The sequence below is a fragment of the Hyperoodon ampullatus genome, assembly GCF_949752795.1.
Source record: "Hyperoodon ampullatus genome assembly, chromosome: 5".
NCBI lineage: Eukaryota > Metazoa > Chordata > Mammalia > Artiodactyla > Ziphiidae > Hyperoodon > Hyperoodon ampullatus.
In genome coordinates, this window is record NC_136918.1 from 36,526,299 (window position 1) to 36,551,559 (window position 25,261).

Here is a 25,261-nt window from a genome sequence, read left to right on the forward strand (position 1 = left end):
ATTCTGACATGGCAGACATTCAACCAGCCTGAGATGCAAGACATTTTTCTGCGTTTTGTAGACTACTATTCCTCCTTTTGCTCAAACATTCTCCCCAGTGCTTTATAGATTTCATCTCCTCTTTGCTTTGGGAGTAGTTATCTCATTCATTTATTCCTTACATTTCAGTGGTCTTACTGCTGGCATTACAGCTGTCCTCCAACCAGCATCTTCTCTGGGCCATCACTGTGGCTGGTACTTCCACATATCAACCTTGTTTCATCCTCAAAACAGTCTTTCAGCATTATGTATAAAACGCTCCGGATGTAGTTCCCACAGAGATGACTATATCAAGGACCAGAGGAACAGGGCCCTTTGAAAAATCTCATCCTAGGGCTTCCCTGGTGGCGCAGTGGTTGAGAGTCCGCCTGCCGATGCAGGGGACGCGGGTTCGTGCCCCGGTCCGGGAAGATCCCACATGCCACTGAGCGGCTGGGCCCGTGAGCCATGGCCGCTGAGCCTGCGCGTCCGGAGCCTGTGCTCCGCAACGGGAGAGGCCACAACAGTGAGAGGCCCGCGTACCGCAAAAAAAAAAAAAAAAAATCTCATCCTAATGAATTCCAGCCTTCCTGGTAAGCATCTTCCTCTTTTCAGCAGCAACATTTACAACTTGGCATCTTATTTCACAATTACATAAAAGGATAACTGTCTGGATAGATGCCTGCATGTTAGTGCAGGCTGTGTTGGGAGCTGTCAGCCTCCCTGAATAGAAGGGAGTGTCCTCCTGCCTCAGCCTGAAAGTTGACAGCTGGGTCAGTCCTTTCACATTGGTGTGAAGGGGTCACTTCATGCTGGAGCTGCTGCCTCTTTCCTTCCTAATCAGTTAACCTTGTGTGGTGAAGGCCCTCTTGAAAGAAGTCTTCCCAAGCTTAAGCAAATCCTTCCTGAAAGGTGCTTTACCAAGGAGGAGTTATAAAAAATATTAAAGCATCTCAAATTCCTGTGTCTTAGGGCTGCACGTGACCTACCCAAGTTCACTCCCAGCCAGTCCCTAAAGGTCTGGGAAAGGGCTCAGATTTACTGAGGGGCGTATTAAGACAAGGCCAGGCTCTGCCCAAGTGCAGGAACTGGGTCTCTTCAAGAGAATCTGATGTCCTTGAGCTCGGCCCTCTGCCCAGGTCCTGTCCAGGCAGACCAGGGAAGGAGGTATTCGGGTTGCTTCAGGCAGATTAAGTAGGATTTAGATGATCTTGAAAGACCTGAGAGTACACATAGCACATGGTAAGCTTTCAAGGAAGAATGACTGATTGACAGACCAAATGGCCCCTCGATCAGGAATTTCTCTAATTATAGTGAAATTACCGCTATTATATAGAGGACTTCCTCATAATTCTCATTTGCCCAGGCTGTCGCTCTGCTTTTTGTCTATCAAGGTCTTTGGCACTTCTCCGTGCTCCCAGGCCTCCTGTGTGGGTAGCAGTGGAGCTAAAACTTACCTCCCAGGAGCTCCTCTCCCGTCACAAGCAGAATCAGGGTCTACTGGGAAGACCATGCTGGGCTTTCAAGTCAAGCAGACCTGGGTTCAGATCCCAGCTCCGAGACTTGTTGGTTGTGGGACCTTGGGCTATTGTTTTTAACCTTTCTAAGCCTCTGGTTCTTCATTTAAACATGGGAATAACTCCACTTAACATGTCGGGTGGTTATGAGAAATAAAACTGTTGCCTGTGTAATAATACCAGACACTTACAAACCACTCGGAGAAAGGGTGCTTCTTATGTAGTGTTCACTGATATTATTGGAAGTACTCCCAGGGCCGTGAGGATGAGAGTTCTCTTTCTTTCATAGCCCTGACGGTGCCACAGAACTACCACCATACTTCCTTGAGGCCTCCCATCTCCAGGTCAAACACCCTATTGTCCTCTCACCATCCCCACCCCTGGCGATGATGGGATTTCTCTGTTTGGGATGATGGTGCCATCCTGTCCCTGTCTCATGAGGGCTCTGCTCTACCTTGTGTAAGAGCTGCCTGAAACCCTGGATTTGGGAGCTCGGGATGCAGGAGATGGACTGAAAGAAAGGAGAGAAATGGCTGGAGGGGTGTATGTGGTGGGGCCTCCCCATCATGACTTCTTGATGGCTGCAACTCATGCCTGGACATTCTCTCCTGGGACACAGTGTCCTTCCCTAAGGTCACCATCAGGTTCCTTACCCCTGTTCCCCAGGGCCACCTCTGAGAGCAGCAGGTGCCCCGAGACTCCACCTTGTGGCCTGTTTCTCTTCTCCTTCCCGGTTTAGGGCAGCTTCTAGGAGGCAGCCACGTCACCACATGGGCTTGCTGACCTCCAGTCTCCTGGGTCATCACCCTTCCTAGTTTCTAGGTAGTTGTGATTATTGTCTTTAGTGCAGGAGGGAAAGTGGCAGTTTTGCTCACATTTACGTGTGGGGTGGGCAGTGTGAAGGCAGGCAGGCCGCCGGGTCCGAACTGGCCTGGGGCCCATTCTCATCTACCCCCTTCCCGCAGGGGCCCAAGAAGCAGCCTGCTCCCCTCTGGCCTGGGCAGCTGGATTCTCACCTACTGGCACTTATTTTTTTTTCAGAAAACTCATGGGATATCAATTACTGATTTGTTTCTGCATCATAAAGGAAAGTAGAACAGAGACAAATGAATCCGTTTTCTTGAATCATGAGCTGTGATTTCTTCATAAACTAATCTAGAGAGTGACTGTTGAATTCCACAAACGTTCCTGAGTATTTACTGAATGCCAAGCCCCGCACTATGAGTGGACAGAGGCCAAGATGTCAAAGACGGGGTCCCTGTCTTCAGGGGGCCTCCATGGGCAGTGGGTCCTGACAGCGCCGTGCTCTGCAGCTGGGCCGCTGTGAAAGGGTGGTGGAGAGTTGAGGGGGAGCCCGGCACTCTGGGTAGGTGGTGCTGTTACCTCACCGCTCCTCGCCTGCCCAAGTCTCCTTCTTCCGTTCAGTCTTCCTCAACTGCCTCAGGCTCTAGTGAGTTCCCTACTCTCCAGACCCTGGGTTCCTGTGGAGCCTACAGCCTGGATGATGTTTCTCACCTGTTATCTTGTCTTCTCAGCATCACAGCCTCACGAGGCACACTGTGTCATCTGCACTAACAAATGAAAAAACTAAGGTTTAGAGAAGTGAAATAATTTCCCCAGGGTCACAGAATTAATCAACAGCAGGACTGGAATCTGCTCCCTTGTGGTCTGATTCCCAGGCCAGGCCTTCTCTTAGTACTACTCTTTCTCCTTCATCACTTAACCCCGAGTGGCCCCTCTTCCACGTCACGTCACTAGGTCCCCCCTTACTGTTTTCAGTCACCTGAGTGTCCCTCCCTGAGGGCAGGGCCCAGTCAGCTTGGTGTCTGGTCCCCTGCTGGCACCACCAGCCCAGGAGCTCAGACAGTCCTGTTGGATGAAGGATGGAGAATGAACTCAACGCCTCTCTCCTCCCTTCTTGCCCCTGAGTCATCTGGGGGCAACGGAAGCAAACAGCTCTTAAGAGCCAGGTGATTGTGAGAGTCAGTCTGTCTAATTATAGCTCAGTTAGTCTTTCAGACAGTGGATTAAAAACATAACAGTAGGCCTGGTGCAGCCCGAAGGCCCGCAGTTTGGCCTGCCATGTTCCTCTCTGCGGTGCTCTGGGCCCACGCGGCTGGCTTCGCTGCCCAGTGGGGAAGACATATAAGGAATTTGCATAAGACAGCTGTGCAGAATGGAGCTGGAGGAGCCTTACTTGTGCAGAGAGATACTCCTGAGAATAACCCAGATGCTCCATTTGATTTCACACCGGAAAACTATAAGAGGATAGAGGCAATTGTAAAAAACTACCCAGAAGGGCATAAAGCAGCAGCTGTGCTTCCAGTCCTGGATTTAGCCCAAAGACAGAATGGATGGCTGCCCATCTCTGCTATGAACAAGGTTGCAGAAGTTTTACAAGTACCTCCAATGAGAGTATATGAAGTAGCAACTTTTTATACAATGTATAACCGAAAGCCAGTTGGAAAACATGTTCAAGTCTGCACTACTACGCCTTGCGTGCTTCCCTTGTGTGCTTCGTAACTCCGACAGCATCCTGGGGGCCATTCAGAAAAAGCTCGGTATAAAGGTTGGAGAGACTACACCAGACAAACTTTTCACTCTTATAGAAGTGGAATGTTCAGGGGCCTGTGTAAACACACCAGTGGTTCAAATAAATGACAACTACTTTGAGGATCTGACACCTAAGGATACTGAAAAAATTATTGATGAACTCAAGGCTGGCAGAATCCCAAAACCTGGGCCAAGGAGTGGATGCTTCTCATGTGAGCCAGCCGGAGGTCTTACCTCTTTGACTGAACCACCTAAAGGACCTGGCTTTGGTGTGCAAGCAGGCCTTTAATTTATATTCAACTGTAAATATGTCACTGGAGAAATAAAATATGAATCTCCTATCTACATAGACTTTTTATATTATTTGTTCATTTCCATCTGTGTACACCTTGCTTGTAACCTAGCAACTCGCAGCTGTAAGTGCCATGTCAGAACTTCAGAGCACCATTTTAGTCGTCTGCTATCTTTGGCTGACTATGAACACATTATTCCATAAGCTAGCTAACAGTTATTTCAATATTACCCATTTTCGATTGCCCCTTCACTTTTATCAGTAATATTAGGTTATTGTGAAGTAAAAATTCTGTCAAATTTCAAATACATTTTGCTCTCCCATCTTTAGCCATAGCCAAGTCTTAAGTTAATATGATATTTCTATAAACCTTATTTGTCAGTGTTCTCTTTAAACATTTTTATATTTACAGCACACAGTTGTTACTGTAATTTCAACTGGTAAGTGACATAACAAGCAGACTGTAGGTGTAACGAGGATAGGGTAGTTGTCTCTAGAAGTACTATTTATCATTTTTAAAGAAGGAAGGTACAAAACAAAATCTGACCCTGCAAGTATACAAAAACTAATTGGGGGAGGAAACTGGAAGTGTAACTTGAGTTGGAAAGTTCAGTGGATATGGGAAATATACTCCTCAGCTGAATGCATATTACAAGTTAGAAGAAAGAATAAAACCCTTTGTGTACAATATCCAGTTCAAGAAACTAGATACGAGTTTTGCAAGCTGGAATAAAAAATTAATAGCCAGCTTTAATTCAGGGATAGATCTAAACTAATCCAGTTGTTTCAGGATTTCTCAAAGTCACTGTTTGGCCTTGATCTTATACCAGACTATTAACTATGATGCTTATAAATATGATTATTTTTAAGACTGTCTTTAAAAACTAGTTTTTGAGAAATGAAATTGAGTAATTTGTACTGAGGTGGATGGATCTAGAGTCTGTCATACAGAGTGAGGTAAGTCAGAAAGAGAAAAACAAATACCGTATGCTAACACATATATATGGAACCTTAAAAAAAATGGTTCTTATGATCCTAGGGGCAGGACAGGAATAAAGACACAGACATAGATAATGGACTTGAAGACATGGGGAGGGGGAAGGGTAAGCTGGGACGAAGTGAGAGAGTGGCATGGACATATATACACTACCAGATGTAAAATAGCTAGCTAGTGGAAAGCAGCTGCATGGCACAGGGAGATCAGCTCCCTGCTTTGTGACCACCTAGAGAGGTGTGATAGGGAGGGTTGGAGGGAGACGCAAGAAGGGAGGGGATATGGGGATATATGTATACATACAGCTGATTCACTTTGTTATAAAGCAGAAACTAACACAACACTGTAAAGCAATTATACTCCAATAAAGATGTTAAAAAAAAACCCCAAAAAACAGTATCTGAGGTCTTTTAGCTGTTTCTCTCTGGGTCAGCATTCTAACTCCACACCTACCTAGGTTTGCAGAAATATATAGGAATAAGAACCTGAAGCAATAATGACTTCTGTGGGTCACTTACTACCTGTACCCCAAAGAGAAACACCTGTATGTTTTGAGTTTTCAGTAGCGTGTCCATGTACTGTATCATCTAAATCAGATACTTTTGAGAATGAAATGGTGCTCTGTTGCCAATTACACCAGGACAGTGGCCTAAACTGGAGGATCTGGTTGCCTAGTTTTACAGAAACTGTATGTCTGCAATTGGAAGGAAATCCACAGGGCCACTGTTTTTTATGAAGGCTTCTAGTGAGTGGGGGCTTGCTGGTAGATGAAGGGCCTTTGTTTCAAGCAGTGTCTTTGCATTATTCAGTGACAGCAAGAATAATCTAGTACCCTTTTCTGCACCTTCCACTTCATTTTCTGTCAGTGGCTGAGCCTCCCAGGATGTGTGTCTGTCTCATTATTGTATTGTTCTCTCCTCCAGAGATCCTGCGGATAATTCAGCTGGACCTAGACCTAAAGTACAAGACCAACATCCGGGAATTGTTTGAGGAGTTCGATAACTTCCTGCCCGGCGCCGTCATTGGCATAGCAAGGGAGATGCAGCCAGTGTACAGGTATGTGGCAGCAGCTGGTGGGCGGCCTCCAGGACCCCTCCTCACTCCCCCTCCACCCTCGGCAGATTGGGATTGATCGGTCTGCAGTCTTTCTGTGCTGAATATCTCAGGGACACATTTGTACTTATTGCTTATATTTAGTAGTATGGGCAGGTGGGTCTGCACCGAATCCATAGATGTTACTTCATTCATTTGGCGGAGTTTGTGACATTTTTTCTTGTGGAAAGCCCAGCCATTTGGATTGTTGGTTCTGGCTCAGCTCAGAATTTTAAAATCTTGGGCTTTGTCTTACAGAGGAGGTATCAAGATACAGCTTTAACTTGCCAGTCTGGTGATGAACTAGGTTTTCTTGGCCTCGAGTCAGCGTGACCCCTCCTCTGTATAACTGGAGTGGGTTTATCAGTGTCTTTCAGGGAGGGAGAGGCAGCATAATTTTGGAACACAGATTGGCATCTCCTAGTGAAATGCGCATTCTCATGCTGCAGTGTTTCCCTGTCAGGTGTGCAGCATAAAGAAACTCCAGCACCTGAGGACCAGGAGACACATTCAAGAGTGTTTGTCGTGGCATTATTTGTAGTAGCCCAAACTGAAAGCAGCCTAAATGCTCATAGACAGCAGAATGGATAAATATAATATATTCATCTAACTGAGTATTATATAAAGATAAAATGAGCAGACGGGGAGCTAGCTATGTGCATTGATAGGCAAAATGGAAATGTAATCTTTAGGGATATATACGCAAGTGGTGAACATCATAAGGAAAACCAAGGAAATGATGGTTCCCAAAGCCAGCATGACCGTTGCCTCTGGAGGGAGCGGAGGAGTGGTGGGGACGCAGACACGGGTGGGGATTGCCACTGGAGGGCTGCATTGCTTTTGTGCTCCACTTGAGGGAGTGTGCCTGTGTTTGCATGTACTCCTTTGTACGTAATATATGTCTTAAAATTTAAAAAAATTAGGGCTTCCGTGGTGGCGCAGTGGTTGAGAGTCCGCCTGCCGATGCAGGGGACACGGGTTTGTGCCCTGGTCTGGGAAGATCCCACATGCCACGGAGCAGCTGGGCCCGTGAGCCGTGGCCGCTGAGCCTGCGCGACCAGAGCCTGTGCTCCGCAACAGGAGAGGCCACGGCGTTGGGAGGCCCGCGTACCGCAAAAAAAAAAAAAAATTTTTTTAAATTAAAAAAGGAAAGGAAAAGCAGAAACACATGTAGGTTTTTGTTTAAAAACTAGGCCCACGGCCCTGGATACAGAGAGCTCCATGTTGCTCACTCTTCCTCCTCTGGCCAGAGCCATAGCTCACCCAGAGCCTGCAGCTGGGATTTCACTGCCCCCTGGGCTGGCCCACCCTTCGTTCTCAGTGCACACCCTCCTGCTGGCTCCCTGTGGCCATTCTCAGAGCTAGGCCCAGTCTTTGGAGAGCTGCAGGGCACTGGCAACTGGTGACTCAAGGACACACATTTCCTCTAAGAGAGAGGAGAGTGACAGCCTCGGCTTGGTTGTAGTTATTTGCAAGACCCAGATCACACAACAGGAAATTCCTGCAAGGCCTCTGAATGAGTCGATAACTCCTGGGCCTGGTGGGCTGTTCTCCCTTACATAATCCTCTTGCAGGTTGCCCCAGAGTGACAAAGTGGAGCCCTTTACTCTGCTGTGTGTGGGGGAGGGGGGAGGTTTGGGCAAACATCTGCCTTGGTACTCATAGCAGCCTCCCTACCTCCTTCCCTCACCTCCATACAAGGTGTATATTATGTCTGGGGGTCTTGATTTAACAGAGAGAGGAGGGACTTCCTTGGCAGTCCAGTGGTTAAGACTCCACGCTTCCACTGCAAGGGGACACGGGTTAGATCCCTGGTCAGGGAACGAAGATCCTGGGAAGAGATGGAAGGAGCGCTCAGAGTCTGATATCCTATGTGCTGGTGCCTGCTCAGCCACCACGCTTGGGCTCCTCCATCTGGGAATGGGAGCGGGTGGGCTCCGAGACCTCCCTCTTTCAGCCCTGGCATTTGTGATCCCAGCCCTTCCAACCCTCACCATTTCCTGTCTTGTCTTGTCAGCTGGTGAGCTCCTCACTGCTCTGTAGGGCCAGTGCCCCAGGGATCCTTAAACCAGGCTAACTATTAAGTGCAGTTAGAGCCCTGAGGCCTCCAAGCCTTGGTTTGGAATCTTCTCATGTAATATAAATGGAAAGCTGATCACATTTAATTTAAATGGTGTTGGCCAGAATTTTTGTTTTCTGTACCTTGAGGATTTTAAAAACAGTGAAACTTACATCAGTTTAATTGGCTTTTTCAAAAGAAATCTTGGAAAGATTTTAGATCCAAAATGAAGTTGAGTTTTTCTCACCTTCAGAATCTTTAATTATCATTCTGTACGATGAGACAGAAGAGACCTCTGCGTCAGGGCAGCTGGTAGAGTCCAAAAAAACACCTTGTTTGTAGGGTTTGCGCCCTCAGAATCAATAGAAATTAAAAGTCCGTCTATGTTCTCCCCCCACATCCACCCCCCTCCAGCTGAAATGTTTCTAAAGACCTCTGATAATTAAGTCTGCAAATGACTGCCCTGAGCTAATCTGCGCCCGCAGGTTCTGGGTAATTGCCTTTGGGTATTTGTCGTCTGTTTCAGGCTGAGACTGTTTGGTGCTGGCTGGGGCGGAAACAGAGTGTGTTTTTTTGCCATCTTCCACAAAAAAACGGGAGGCTCCAGTGGCCCCAAAGATCAAGTGTTAGTTGTCTGCCACTTTGGAGTCTGTGCCTGTGTGTGTTTGTAGGGAGGGGTGGGAGAAGCAAGAGTGGGGATGAAGGCAGGGGAGTAAACAGGGCCTGAGCAAGGGCAGGCAGAGCCGAGCCCTTGTGAACAGGCTCAGCCCCATCTCCATGGACTTGGCCATCGTAGCTGGTGGGGAATCCCTGCGGCTGTCTGCCCACCTCTGTGGGCGCCGCCCTCCCCCAGGAGCTGGCAGTGGGGCCTGACTGCCACGTGGTCTCCCTGAGTGTGGACTGTGAGCTGGGCAAGATTTTATCATAAACAGAAGCTGCTAGCATCTGTGAAAAGAAAGGAAAATTTAGAAACCAAACAGCACAGAAGCAAAACAACTGATGAACAGAGCACATTCTGATCTGGAAATTCACTAAGCAGAAATAAATCTAGACCTTCTCAGCTGTGTTCTTTTTATAGTCACTTGTCCGACAGTTACTGTACTTCAAAAAAGGCACATATTAAGTCATTTTTATGGCTGTTTCCCTTCGATTGTGTGCCACAAATGTTAAGAGGCTTGGGGGGCTGGAGGAGAAAGTATTTCCCACTGTCCTTTAGACAGACAGCTTTTTAAAAAACAATTTCCCCCCCAGAACATAACACCAAATCAACTGTGTTTTCGGGAAAATGATGGCTCGTGGGATGCTAGCATAGGGGTGGAGGAGCCTTTTCCTCTTGGGTCCCTATAAGATTTTGTCGAGTCAAATATCTCATGACCTTCCTCATCTGAAAGTGGGGAGCAGTGGTCCTCTTGGGTGGAACATTGTCCTTCCTGTCTTGACTCTTTCTCTGCCTCTTTGTCAGGGAACTATGGTTAGCTGGGCAGTGTGGTTAGTTGGGATAAGTGGCCCAAAGGAGAGAAGGGTCTAGTGCTTTCTCTGTAAATAGAATGATCTCTCTAAATAGACGACTGTATTTGGCAAATATGTGTTAGTCCAGGATGCCGTTTAGAATTTACTTCCTTATGAACATATTGGAAAAGTAAAGAAAACTGTTGGATCTGCTTTGTGTACAACCTATAAAAATTATAAGGGCAGGGGGCTTCCCTGGTGGCGCAGTGGTTGAGAGTCCACCTGCCGATTCAGGGAACACGGGTTCGTGCCCCGGTCCGGGAAGATCCCACATGCCGCGGAGCGGCTGGGCCTGTGAGCCATGGCCGCTGAGCCTGCGCGTCCGGAGCCTGTGCTCCGCAACGGGAGAGGCCACAACAGTGAGAGGCCCGCGTACCACACACACACACACACAAATAAATAAAATTATAAGGATGTATCAGCAGGCAAAGCAGCCATATGTAGAAGAAATAGCGCTCAGATTATACTCAGAAGCCGTGGATTATAGTCCTGCCTTTCACGAATTACCCATGTGACACTTTGCAAATCAGTTGATTCTCTGAACTTCTGTGTTTTCATCTGTAAGTGGGGATAAATATGTCTAATACACAGAATTACTGGAACACTCAAATGAAATAATGCGTATGCAAGTTTCTGGTGTGAAAGAGACTCTCAGGAAAGGCGTTGTCTCCCTCCCTCCTTAATCATCACAACTGCATTTGTGTTTTCCTTTCCAGCTGATGTGTTTTTCTGTATACCTCCTCTTCTACCCCACTCCCAACCATATAGGATTGCCAGTTAAAATGCAGGATACCCAGTTAAATCAAATTTCAGATAAACAACGCATACTTGTTTTATGTAAGTATATCCCAAATATTGTATAGGGATATACTTACACAAGTATTTGTTGTTTATCTGAAATTTAAATTTAACTGGGTGTCCTGTTGGGTTCCCTTCCTCCCTTCTCTCCCTTCCCTTTCTTCCTTTCTTTCTTTGCTAAATCTGGCAGTTCTACCCCTACCAAAGTGTTAAACCCTCCCTTTTTAGCAGAGGACAGTGATCTGGCTTTTTAATAAGATCCTTGAGTGAGCAGGAACAAAGGGTGTGGAACTGGAGCTTATGAGGGAAACGGGTGGGAGGGAGGGAGGGAGGCTGGGAAGGAGGGAGGCTGGGAGGGTGGGAGGCTGGGAGGGAGGGAGGGTGCGAGGCTGGGAGGGGGGGACGGTGGGAGGGAGGGAGGGAGGCTGGGAAGGAGGGAGCCTGGGAGGGTGCGAGGCTGTGAGGGAGGGAGGGTGCGAGGGAGGGAGGCTGGAGGGTGGGAGGCTGGGAGGGAGGGAGGGAGGGAGGCTGGGAGGGAGGGAGGCTGGAGGGTGGGAGGCAGCCCTCAAAGTCTCCATGAGGCACCAGGCCTGAGGTCCACCACCCACCCCCTGCAGGAGCCCGGGCCCAGACTGTGGCCTGGGTCATCAGGGGAGGCCCCTGGGGCTAGGAAGCCTGGCAGTGGCTTAGCCAGGTCACAGGGCTCCTGCTGAGCCTGGAATGAGTGAGTGTGTGAATGTGTGTGTGTGTCTGTCTGTGTTTTGAGGAGCTGGGGTCACAGCCATTGGTCATGGTCACTCTGTCTTGAAGCTGCCGCCCGAGGAGCTGCTGAATGGCAGCTTTGTTGGTGGGGGCCATGGGCTTCCGGCTCATTCTCTCTTGGCTCCACAGGCTGGCTGTGTGCTGGTTTGAGCCCAAACCCACCATGAGGTGGAAGCAGCAGGCTAATCCTGTCAGCTGCTGATAACCCCACCAGGCAGGAATTTGCTTTTGTGGTAAATATTTGAATAGTGTCCACTCTTTTACCTTTTTAGGTCATGTGGTTTTTATTGATAGCATTTGTGCCAGCCTAACCTCTTTCCAGATGCCTGGAATGAAAATGTCCAGCTTATTTGCAGGCTGCTTTATCCCACTCCTGGGACTGGAGAAGGGCTCTCAGGGACATTGGGAAGGAAGTGAGGACTAGCACAGAAGTAGGAGAGGAGGAAGTGGACTGATACCACCTCTGCCACTCAAGGCTATGTGACCTTGGGGAAGTTTCTTGATCTCTCTGGGCTTCAGTTTCTTTAGCTGAGACCAGGAGATTATAGCACTGTACAGTACTGTATATGGTGGAGTTGACTGGAGGCCAAATTAAACAGTGTGCCTGGCACAGAGTAGCACTTCCTACTGGTGATAGCAATTTTATCCAGTCCCACTCAGCCACTTGGTTCTGTGACCTTAGGGAAGTCACTTAACCTCTGAGGTTCAGTTTCCTCATGGTATGTGAAACTGGAGCAACTGATACTTTAGCATAATTAGTGCTGATATTTTGGCTTCTCAGCATCGGAACCCCCTTCCCATGTTTGAGGACATGTCCTGCCATAGAAGCCTGCCTCCCTTTATGGAAGACAAAAAGGCTGGAGACTCTCTTTCCTGGACTCCTTGCAGCTAGGGTGTTTGTTGTTGCTCTGTTCCCCTTCCCTCCCTCCCCTGAGGAAAGCACCATCAGCAATTTAGCATCTATGCAGGCTTGTTTTATACTTTTACTATATACCCTAAGCAATGTAAGGTACTTGCAGAATAGAAACTGACAGTATTACAAGGAGAAAACAATGAGTCCGCAATGATGGAGTGACATTTTAACATGCTCTATCAGAAACCAGGGGCTCAAAGAGGCGGAAGGTATGCATACAGAAGATCGCAGCAGAGGAGGAAGGAAAAGCCGGGTGGGGTGGGGGTCGGGGGATGTGAGGAGGACAGACTGTGCCTGAGGCAGGCACCGGTCCCCTGTTTCACACCGTGAGCCTGGCTGGGGGCCTGTGGTATTTCAGTGCCCTCCAGAGCGTGACCTTCCGGTCACTACCTGCTTCTGGACTCCAGCCCTTGGCTCTAGTGGTTTCTGGTTCATGGAGATGTTCATCTCATTTTTCACCCCTATTATTTCCCTTCCCCTGCTACATTCCTTGAATTTAAAAAATTATTATATAGGAGTAATACATTTTCATTAAAAATTCAAACAGTATATGCAGATTATTATTTTTCCAGAAATTTTCTACAGATTTATCAGTTTGTGTGTGTGTGTGTGCATGGTGTGTATAAGTGGACTCATACTTTATATACCCTTGTGCATCTTTTTTTATTCGCTAAACAGTGTATCTTGGCCATCCTTATACCTAACTCAGTATCCCTTTATTAAACATTGCTGGTCTCCCAATATAATTTTTTTTTTTTACGTCTTATTTTGGAAAACTTCCAACATAGACAGAGGTAGGCAGAATCATGTATTCTGTCTAGAATCTAGTATTCTGGGTGCTTCAGTATTATAATACTCATGGAGCTTCAGTAATTATCAACTCTGAGCCAACCTTGTTTCATCTTTACCCCCATCCACTTTTCCTGTTCCCTCCTCCCCAGCCACCCCCATTATTTTGAAGCAAACCCAGACAGCATACCATTTCATCAGTAAATGTCATTTAAAATCCATTATTTAAAAAAAAAAAACAATTCTATGTGCTTTTTTCTGGGTTTGGAGCTGAGAGGTTGTGTGAACTCATGGTGTCATTTTGTCTTCAAGTTTCTCGGTCTGAAATCAGTTTGTATGAGGGAGGAAAACAGACAGACACGACTCTAACATCTAGCCAAGCAGCATCTTCCATCCCTCTCCAGATTGTCTTATGTCAGGATGTTAATGTAGCAGTAGTGTCTTGAAGATTCTATGACCAATATAAATTCAGGTCCATTGCTCACTAGGCATGAAGCTCTGCTTTTAAGAGAACCTGTCCCCGCGGTCGCTTCAGGATGAGTCAGCATGGGGCTTGGAGGTGAAAGGTAGTAGATTTTCTTCTTCCCGCTGACATCTGAGGATCAACTTCTTGGCTCTTGTTTTTGTGTTTTTTTAAAAAATTAACCAAGATTGAACCTGTCAGTTTCTATTAGAGCTAAATCTGAGTAAAGAGAAAAAAGCTTGCCAGCTTTTAAACTAGTGACTGATAAAGAAGCCCCGTATTCCTTCTTCCCTGGGATTTAGAAGACAGGGCTGACTGCTTTTGCGGAGCCCGTGTAACCTGCAGGCAGTGGTGTAGCCCCTCCAGGAATCACTAGTAAAAGGGGAGAGAAATATCTGCCCTGCGGTGGAGATAAAAATATCTATTAGAGGATTATTATTTTATAATGAGACCACTGGGAAAATGTATTTTAAAAGGGAAAAGCTGCATACAGAAAACCTGAGTGGAATTGTGTTACTGTTAATGTAATTATTTCCTCTCTGATGGCTGTGCCCCCCAGGGAAGCTGTGAACATCTGCTGTCAACTGAAGGCCATGGGAGTCAGGGAGGCTCCCAAAGGCCGAGTGCTCAGGCTGAGATGAGGTCCTGGTGGGGACCATGTGAGGGGCTTCCCTCCTCTGAAAACACTACTCATTTCAGCTCTTCTGTCATCTGTGCATTATGAGTCCTCTGGCACTACTGAATCAGTAAGTAAGATCCATGGCATGGTACCTGACTGACACAAATGTCATTGGAAGAATGAGTGAGGAAATGAAGGAGAGGATGGGGTGAGGCCAGGTTGCATGCTAACTTTAGGGTGTCCAGACCGAGTGCCAGGCACGTAGTAGCTGTTGATTAAACACACGAAGGAACCATTGTTTAATCAGAGGAGGCTTCCTCAACAGTGTGTCGGCCAGCTATTAAGTAAGAGTCCATAGTCCATCACTGGTGTGTTTATAGAAATTGCTTTCACATTCTTCCTTTTAAAGACAATCCATAGGAAACATTGTTATTCTTAATTTTTATTGGGTTCATCGCGTGTGAACCGTAAGATTAGGTGCTTTGAGGAATTACGAGGTAGAACACATGGTTCCTGCTTTTAAGGAGATGATAATGTGAGGGAGACAGGGCAGATGAAATTCAGTAAAGACACAGATGCCAGAGATGCAAACACCAAGTCACTGCTGCTGTTTAGAGGTTTCCCTTGGATGAGCCACAAATACGTGGGACCGAGAACTTCACTGTGTGGCCAACGTCATCCTCAGTTTAATATTCTGCCTTCAGAATTCTAAGAGAGGGGTGTGTGTGTGTGTGTGTGTGTGTGTGCGTGCGTGCGTGATGCTTCTTTCTTCTGAAAGGTCTCTTGGAAGGGCGCTTGGATATGCTGTGTGGGTATAGCCTCCAAGAAGCGTGCTTAGGACGGACCTGGCCCTGTGCACAAATAGAAGACTCATCCAGTGGGCTTTTACTGTGAGCCTGGCTGAGCAAGAGAGAGAAACTAGACCCTGTCCTCCGGGAGCTGGCAGCCTGGCTGGCGGGACTGCCGCCCTGGATGGCTCCAGTGGGGGGTGGGCCTGGGCAGGTGCTCCAACGGAGGCCCAGCAAAGGATGACAGGCCCGGGAGGACTATCCTTTTTTTGCATTACAACTTGTTTCTTTTGCCAAATAAACATCTTGTTGAGAGAACCTCATTTGTAATCTAGGCAGCAAAAAAGACTTATCTGTAAGCATCTTCCTGGGGAAAAGAGGCAAAATAGCAGAGTTGAATCACAGTGACATAGGTACAAGACGGACTTTCTGTGACAAACAGTGTGTGAAAAGGGCTAAGTTAGGCGTGACTGGCTCCATGTGAGGAGAATTTCAATATGGCTCCATGGCTACCTTGGGTACACATTTCAGCCACATGACTGCATTCCTGCAGGTGATTAAGTGTAATGGATATTCAGTCCCCAGGCCTCTGCCACTAGGTTAGCTGCAGAATTGATATTGCAGAAATATCAAGCTTTTAAACTGGGCTTGAGTTTGAACTGAACGCCTTACCTCTGACTCCTGCGTTGAGTGACTTCTTTAAACAAGCCATTTGCTGTTGATCGTAGGGCGTTCCCATGATCTTCTGTTTGGAGGGGGCAGAACTGACCTCCACATCAAGGAGCTGCCCGTAGGAGCACGTTGATCCAGGCACCTAGGCGTCCCTGGCGTGCTTATCTTCAAGACTTTTCTATCACTGTTTGTAAAAGGAGATGCATATTTAGGAGCCAGAATTGCTTCCTATATAATAATCTGCCTGTCCCCGCCTCTGTAGATGAACACTCATTATGAGGCTTGCTGCTCCTGGTGGGTTTTCAGAAATGTGAAGTCATGGAGATGCTCGTGGGGCCTCATTACTGCCACGCACCGTGGAGTGCGTGCCAGTGCATTTGGATGCTTCTCTGGTTCTCCTTGAACCGCTTGGCCCTGTAAGGAAACACTGTCTCCCTTAATGACATGAAGCCCAGTGTCTACACAGAGTATAAGCAAGGGCAACCCTTTCCCTAACTGCTAGGACCATCTTATCTTGTTGGACCCCAGGATCATGAGCTTGGAACTGTAAAGAAGACAGTATAATTCTAGTGCTCTAACTTGGCTCAGCAACGAACAAGATTTTCATGTTCCTAATAATGTAACTGTAGTTCATTGGTATTCAGCTCTCAGCCTGGAAGTTGGTGTGTAAGCGAGGTAAAAGCATAAAGGTGAATCGTGTGTTTAGAAGGAATGACTAGAGGAGAGGAGAGGCATCCGCATTTCTTCTGCGTCCTCTTTCCTGCCAAGATGTCAGCAGGCTTTGGGAAGAATACGGCGTGACCTTGGTCCTTCAGGCCCCCTTTCCACTGACACCTCACATCCTTTCAGCTGCTGTCAAAGGTTAAATGCATCAGATAGATGATCACGCAATACATTGTGTATAAAAGGGGTAGAGAGAGCCTTTGAGGCCTTGTTGGTGCAGAGGGGGCTGAAACAGCTAGCTGGAACGTAGGAGAGATGTGTGGGTAAATGGAATATCTGTGAGGATAGGTGCCCACCAGCCACCTGCACAGACCAGGGCACAGGAGCCCCGGTCTCCAGTCCACGTGCCACGTTACATTCAGGATCAGATACTGAGTGGCTTTCTGTTTTAAAACGTGTAAAATGAGAGAACATCTGGTTAGGCTCTCAAAAGAAAAGAGGATCATCCAGTGAATATAACATCTTGTAACAGGCACAAGAATCATTTGTGATTCAGGAACTCAGGATCCGGCCTGTAGCAGTTTAGTTTCAGGTAAATGCCTCCAGGAAGTAATACAAGTTTTTGAAGGTTTAAAAATGGATTGTGACACGGAAGGAAGGAGAGCCGTTGATTGAAAACCCATCTATGCCCTGGTTCTTAACTGGTGTTTTTGATTATCTTGTTTATTTTGCATGAATATGGGCCCAGTGTTGCCAGGTGTTTTGATTTTTTTTTTTCCTAAGAGAAGCCAGAAATATGTGTTATTAATGTAAAAGCTCCTGATTTTAAAATAGTGGCAATTAAGCAAACAGTCTGCTGGCCAAACAAAACAAAATGGTGCACCAGATTCAGCCCAAGAACTGCCAGTTTGAGACTCTGGGTCTGAAAGTTCATTGAGGCAAAAAATTGACTAAATGCCTCCTCCAGTTGGCCTGGACCTTCCGAAGGCTTTGGTCGCTCGTTGGCTGGTCCTTGGAGGCTGATGGCAAAAGTTTTTGGGTGCTCAAACTTTTTCTCAAATGTTTTCTCCCTGTACTTGAAATAATTGATTTTTATTGGTAATTTAAAATTCCATCAAATGATTTTTCTAATTGACCTCACACTTACCTAATCATAAAATGCCAAGGCCAATCATAATTCTCGTCCAGAAGTGTAATTTGGGAAGAAAATAAAAAGATCCCCAGACTTACCATTTATCAGAGTGGGCAACTACTTTAATGTGTATGCGAACGTCTTTGAACTGCTCTCAGTGTCTGAAGGTGCTTTGAGGAGCTTGAAGGTCTAGACAGGGAGGAGAGGAGGAGAGAAACCCAAGGCACGAGGGAAGGAGGAGAGGCCTGGAGTCATGCGGCAGTTGTACATTCACTGCTTCTCATCCACCATCCTGTATGTTCGGTGCTACCTCGTGAACAAGCCAGGGAAGTGATGGCCCACGGAGACTCCAGCCCCTGGGCCTTGCTGTCTGCACAGGCATGGAAGTGAGGATGTTGGGATGTTGTCAATACACACAGAGTGGCCTCCTTGACGGCCCAGCTGGAGACTCTTCTCCCTGGTCTTAGAGTCACGAATAGTCCTATTTCTCCTGGATAATGAATTGGTTTCCCCTTCTGTACAACTGTTTAGATGTCCTTTGCTTTCAGTTGACTAACAGAAATCTTAGAGCCAAACTTGGGTACACCTGTAGTAAGCTTGTGGCTCTCTATAGGATGCCTGCTGGCATCTTTGCTAGCTAAGATAAATCCTTTTGGAACAAAATGGGGGGGGCGCGGGTAAAATTTAAAGGAAAGGAGAGAAGGAGGGAAAGAAGCTGGATATAGTCTGGATTAGGCTCCACTTTCTAGATCTGGCTGACTGTTGTAATTAAAGATAAACATTGTGAGAAATAGTCCTGGAGGAAGTGCAGCATGGGTGGGGTGACCATTTAATTTCACCATTAATTTATTGTTTAAACTAGAATACTTTGAGAGTGAAAAGGGGATGCTATTAAAAATCACCCCAGGACCTCAAGGGCAAACCAAGTCTGTCCTGGGCCACCAGAGGATGTGTTATCACTCTAAGCTCGAGGCGGCAGAGCAGGGAAGGATGTAAGGAAAAAGACTGGGCCGGATGGGCTTCCCTGGTGGCGCAGTGGTTGAGAGTCTGCCTGCCGATGCAGGGGACACGGGTTCGTGCCCCGGTCTGGGAAGATCCCACGTGCCGCGGAGCGGCTGGGCCTGTGAGCCATGGCCGCTGGGCCTGCACTTCCGGAGCCTGTGCTCCGCAACGGGAGAGGCCACAATAGTGAGAGGCCCGTGTACCGCAAAAAAAAAAAAAAAAAAAAAAGACTGGGCCGGGAATGAGGCAGGGGGAGGAAGCTGTGAGAGGCTGAGGTAGTTAGGGTCAGAAATACTGCTGAGGTTGGCAGTGTATCTGGATTCACCATCTGTTAGAACCAGGAAGGGGATGTTGGGCCATTCTTGGGCTGGAATTTGGCTATTGACTGGACTTCCGAGGTGAAGGGTAAAAGTAGCCCATCTCTATGAATGCGTCTTACCAGGCCTGCCCCCCACCTCTCCTGGTTTTCCGTGTCAGTGCGGGAGTTGTGATTGGCCCTGGCTTGAATGGGAAGATTGAGCTTCCCTTTTGGGTAGTGCTCAAACTATGTAGATACTAACTTGGGAACTAACCACTGGGATTTGGCCATAATTCCATGTGGAAGGAATCAGAGGAAAGAAGTGAAGGTGAGACGACTGCCTCTCAAAAGTGTAAATGCTTTGTTTTCGCTATTGATTCTTGGCTGGCCTCAAAAATTCCCAAGAGCTTTTAGTGTGCACTCGCCACACGTCAGAATTTCGCCAGGGCTGCACTCTTTCAGCCTGTGACCGGGGAAAGGCTGACCCTGTGCTTCTGTGCACTCCCAGATGCGGGAGGAGGGCTCAGGAAATGTCGCCTCTGCCTCCTGCATGGGCTTGTATTACATCTGGAGCAGAATCTCCAGAAGCTGGGAGGGGTCCTCGTCTGGGAGCAACCAGCTGGGGCTGTAGGTGAGGGCAGCCCAGCCCAGCACAGCCCAACTCCAGGAGGGGAATGGAATGGAAGCTCAGACTCTGCAGATTTCATGGGGCTGGCCCTGGATTCACCCAAGATGAAGACCTTAGGCAATTAACGAGAGCTGGACATTTTGGTCTTGGGTGCATTTTGGGGAGGTGGCCCTTGTCCTCTCATCCCAGGACATCTGAGCTTATCCATGCTAACTTGGTGACTAGTAGCTTAGCTGTTAAGGATTCCACAGGTATCTGTCGAGGGCCTTCTCTACACCAAGCTCAGTGAACAAGCCACAGGCCCCACCCTCAAGAGTATACAGTCTGGACAGCTGGCCCCGCCTGCAGCCGAGGGGCTGAGCACCCTGGAGAATTCTCAGTGGTCGCATTCCCGTAACTCAGAGGTACCTCCGGACCTTGCTTCCTTCCTGCTGCTCTTTCTGACGCTGAAGACCCTGGTTCCCTCTGCATCACTTCACACCATTATCTGCTGCCTAGAAGCTCCTTAGCCAGAATGTCCACTTGACTTTCAGTTTCATTTCATGCTGGACGCCGTGTCTTGGCTCACTGACAGCTGCGTGTTTTGCAGCCAAGGGGCAGCCTACCCCATCCCTGTCCTCCTTGGCCCCAAATTAACTGATGACTTAACTCTCACACACTCTCTTGACCACCTACTGTATGCTAGGCGTTGTGCTAATTCTAAAGTCCACACGCCTTAGCCCGCCACTCGGGGACCTTTTCAGTCTGCTTTTCCCCACATCCCCACCTTCCCCCCTCCCACCAGCTCCCTGTACCTTTTGTACAGGAACCCTGAACCCCTGCTATCTCCCAAACAGGTGCTCACCCACATGTGTGCCCTTTGGGGATGACCTTCCCTCTGCCTAGGATGCTCTCCCTCCATCCTGCTCTTTGCCCCAGTCGTCCTCAAGGCCCACGTGGGAAGCCCCCACTTCCAGAGAGCCCACCGAGGGCCTCCTTGCTCCCAGCTGTAAGCCCCACTCCTCAGCGCTAACTGCCCTGAGATCGTTCAACAGGTCATAACTTGGAGGCCAGTTGCTTTGTGTGTGTGTGTATGTGTGTGTCTCCCCCAACAAAGGTATGAACTCTTTGCAGACGGGGCCCTTGGCTGATAAAACATTACCATTCTCTCTCCCAGTCTCACAAGTACAATTTGGAAGCCTTGAACTGAAACCATTCCTGTAGCCATCGTCCAACTCTGGTCCTCTAAGAACATCTTGGAGTTTTAAGGCTTGGTTATTATTTTCAAATAATGGCATGAAGGATCAAGGAAGTAGAGGGGACTGAACTTTAGCCATAGGGATAAAACCAAATCATTTGGTTTCCTGGGATTATATTGTACATGCTCTCGTTGCATTGTGAAGATAGACTAGAATGTCGGGAAATTATCCGACCTTGAAGTCAGACAGAGCTGGGTAGACTCCTGGTTCCACCACTCGCTAGTCATATTACTCTACATAATATATCGAAACCTTTTAAAGCCTCAGTTTCCTCGTCTGTGAAATGGGGATATGCCCAGCATATGGTTATAAAGTGATTTCTGCTCCCTGTGCCATGGTATATTTGAGATATGTGACTCACGTGTTGCAAGGCAGGTGAAAGGATGTGTTTGGAAAAGCCTTCTTGGTGATTCTGATGTTGGAGTTTCTGCCTTCACTTTCCCCTGTTTGAGCATCACTGGCTTAGTCCTGTGGGTGCTCAGTGAACAGTTGAGAATGAAGTGATGTCATATACACATCACACAACACCAGGCACAGAGGTGCTCAGTGAGCAACGTGGCCCCCCACCCCACCGCCGTCCTACACAATCCACATCTTCCCTTGGTGCTGGTCAGTAGTGGACAATGTCCCCAGAGGGGATACTGCAGAGCGGGAGGTGGGGCCTCCTTTTGAAGCCAGGAGGACTTTGTCCGGGCTTGGAAAGGCAGCGTGCTGTGCAGGAAGAGGCTGCATCCTGCATTACACGAAGCTGCCGCTGGCCCTTTTCTTTTCACAGTCTTTGGGGTTCCAGGCCAGTTGCATGCTCTTGGCCATGATCAAAAATATGACTTTGCTTTTCTATTCCGTGGTCCAGAGATCAGTGTGGAAAGCCCAATGGCAAAGGTGCAGAAACTGGCCAAATTGGAGCTGACAGTGAGTAGCCATCTGTGTTTTGGAAATTACAGACTGAAAACGGCTCACAGCATATGGTGTCAAGGGTTTTCGAAGTACCAGTATTAAAGCATTTCAAGCTTCTCCTTATAATGTGACCATCCCTGTGTGCCACTCCACCCCCATACCCCAGAGAAGTGTCACACTCCACTCTCTCACTCCACTATCTCAGGGCCCCTTCTCTGCCCCGGCTTCTCCAAGCTGGCTGATACGAGCACGGTCTCTGAGGCGCATGGGCACCATGGCCTGGCATAACCGTGCGGGGTGACCAGGGCTGCCCACAGCTAAGCCTGAGCTTATGGACAGCCTCCCGGTACTTGACCAAGTTGAAGTCTGTCCACCTCCTTCTAGACACTTGTTCCCTGGGGTCATGTCTCAGTTGGAGAACCTGTCTTCTGCATCTAGACTCGTGTGATGAAGGCTTTTGTTCAGAGGCAAAGAATAAGCTATTTGCTTCCTCAGACCTCCGTTTGATCCTTTCTTGTCCAGGTCCTTGGATAGCCATGTAGTCTCCTTGCTGGCAGCTCAGGTGCGTGCTGTGAGCTGTGAGCTTCCCGCTGCAGCTTCTTGGTTCCTGCCAGTGGTTGGAACAGCACTGCAGTCCCTTAGGCTTGAGCAGGGCTCAACTGTTTCCAGGTTGGTTTCACATCTGCTCCTCATACTAACTCAGCAAAGTGGGAAGGCAGATAGTTTTATCCCTGTTTTGTAGAAGAGACTGATTTGGGCGTGGGTTAGATTTGCCCAGGGTCACTCAGTCACATGGTCAGGACTAGAACTCGGGTCCCTGTCTTCTCTGTGCCTGAGGTCTCAGGGGGATCGTTCCTGGCCCCTGCCCTCTATTTCCTGAATTATGAGTCAGCAGATCTGGAGAGGTTTTGCAGCCTCATGCCCAGCCATCTCCCAGCCTGAGTCCCCTTTTTTGGGATTTACAGCATATACAGTTGCACCCCTCCAACTACTATTCCCAGGTTCCACATCCGTGATTCAATCAAACACAGGTCAAAAAAAAAATCCAGAAAATTCCAAAAAGCAAAACTTGAATTTGCCACACACTGGCAACTATTAACATAGACTTTTATTGTATTTACAACCATTTACATTGTGTTAGGTATGATAAGTAATCTAGAGATGATTTAAAGTATATGGGAGGATGTATGTAGTTTATATGCAAGTACTACATTTTATATAAAGAACTTGAGCATCCACAGATCTTGGTATTCCTGGGGGGGTCCTGGCACCAATGCCCCACACATACCCAGGAAAGACTGTACTTACTTGCATGTTAAAGACACACAGTCTTTCCATTAAAAACTTTAAGAGCACTCAAGTTCCTCCTTAGTGTTTGAGCCCCGTGCAAACTGCCCTCCTACCTCTGTTCACAGTTATATTTGGTAAAGGCTGGATTTCTGCTCTGACCTGTACAGGTTCCTCTGGCAAAAATAGTTTTACCACTTTTCCTCACAGCACAGTGATGTCCCTGGTGGTGGATACTGTGATGAGTGTGTAATTAAAGAGACTTGTGGATGGCTATTCTCAGTCTGTTTCTTGGGATTTTGGGTTTTGGGGGAATCTCAGTGGTGTTTTTAGTGTGAATTGTGCCAGTCAGGCCACTCATAGCTTTTATACCAAAGAGGGAATGTTTTTAGTTATTAGAGGGCATGGGCTTCATTTTAAATATCTCTTACTGTTAGGGAAGCATTAGAGCATTTTCCTTTCTTCTTTCCTTCCCTCCATCCATCCATCCATGACCCATCTAAGATGATAGGAAAGATTTACTGTGGGTGTCTTTGAATCTGATGAGTTTCAGTACCTACCCCTTAATTTACAGAAATCCCATCCTGCTCTTTACTGCAAGAGCAGCCTGCTTCTACTGTAGTATCTTTCCTGTGGTCTCAGCCTCCTGGTGCTGAGGCCTGGGGACTGTGTGCAGAGCCAGCCTGGGGTCTCCAGGGCGGTGTGAAGGTGCTCAGAGTGTCACCAGCTCTTGGAAATTTAATCCACTTGTACTTTACCTCCTTCCCTCCCATCTCCTTGCTGCCTCTTTGCTCTCACGGACATGCTTAACAAGCCTGCCTCATCCTGCTGAATGACTGCTGGATGAGGGGATGGAGAGACAGCCTTGGGTGGCTCCAGTCAAGTCACTTCCTCTCTACCTGCCCTGGGTTCCTCTTTTATAACCTGAGAACGATGAATTGAAATGTCTTTCCTAACTCAAACAGACAATTATAGATTCTGTTAAAATAATTACAGAATCTCAGGAATAGGAGAAACAGCTGAGGGCATCTTTTCTTGTGTTTAAGTTCTCCCTAAAGCGTCCCTGACTTATTAGGTCTCAGCTTGATTACCTCCCGTGATGGGGAACTTGCCACTTCCAAAGCAGCCCATTATTTTATTGTTGGTCAAGTTCATTGGAATGTTTCTCTGTAGATAAAGTTAAATAAAAATTGCTTCTCTGTGGTTTCTACCCATTGTCCTCACTTCGGTACTCTGGGGCCACAGAAAGATGCGTGTGTGTGTGTGTGTGTGTATACACACTCTTCCCCACAAAAGTTCTTCGGATATTCAGATGTGCAGAGAAGCTCTCATTTCCTCTGAGTGATCCTTTTTGTGGCTAATAGCCCTTCCCTCACACAAACCCCTCTCCCTTCCCCAAGGAAGGTCATTCCACTTCTGATCATCAGCAAGTTGGAAATACGGACGGAAAAGCCTTCCATCTTGGCCCAGGCACCAAGCAGCAGGAAGGAGGCCGCTCTGGAGCAAGGCTCTGTGGGCACGCTTTTCTTACCTGGGAAACCAGGGCCCCCGCTTGTAGCTTTCCCTGAGTCCCACCCAGCCTCCAAGGGTTGACTGACTGCTGCAGGGATACAAATGTGTGTGCCGACTCCCTGCAGGACCCCATTCCCGGGCCTTGCACGCAGCCCAGGGGCATAATGATCAGCAGGGGTCATGCTCATGTTCTGAGCACAGGGACCAGCAAGGTTTTCAGGATGTCTGAAGCTATTCAAAGAAGAAAGGGACAAAGAAGAAAGCTTTGGGACAGCCAGGGTCTGGAAGAAATGTTTCAGTTTGTTGGGAGTCGCCTGGAAGGACTTCAGGGCCTGCAGGGACTTCCCCACATGTGGCTGCGCAGACCACTTTCTCTTGCTTTCCCCTCTTCACTTATAGTCTCCCGTCTCCATTTTAAGGAAAAAATAGATTCTCTGGGTTTGTGTCATTTCTCCTGACGGGTGGGCTGACTTGGCCGTCTCAGGCCAGAGAACCAGGGTGAGATGGATGTTAGCAGCTTCAAGCAGGGACGAGCACAGTCTGTCACTCTTTTCCAAGCCATGCTGTCCTAAAGACCTGCTTTTTCTTCCTGCCGTCTGGGTGGGGCCTGCACCTTCTGGTGTTCCCGCCAGGTGAGGACAGTACCTTTTGACAGCTGTTAGCTCCAAGGGCCTCTGCTCGCTGGAGCTTCCTGACAGCTGGATTTCATGGCCATGGGGCGTTAGTCACAGCTTTGGGGGATTTCTCTAAGGCAGCTTTGAGACCG

At 47.8% G+C, this 25,261-nt stretch overlaps 1 protein-coding gene and 1 pseudogene across 2 annotated transcripts in view; both read left to right on the plus strand.

The window, feature by feature from the left end:
• XXYLT1 (xyloside xylosyltransferase 1) overlaps window positions 1-25,261 on the plus strand; it is a gene marked incomplete at both ends in the record, with an annotated part of 196,686 nt that overhangs the window by 108,156 nt on the left and 63,269 nt on the right. Inside the window, one exon of the mRNA XM_079705339.1 lies at window positions 6,298-6,430. Coding sequence (XP_079561465.1) covers window positions 6,298-6,430 — 133 coding nt within the window. The remainder of the gene's footprint in view (window positions 1-6,297; window positions 6,431-25,261) is intronic.
• Window positions 3,618-4,377, plus strand: LOC307053529 (NADH dehydrogenase [ubiquinone] flavoprotein 2, mitochondrial-like; annotated as a pseudogene). The gene has a single exon. The product of its transcript is annotated as an NADH dehydrogenase [ubiquinone] flavoprotein 2, mitochondrial-like (transcript).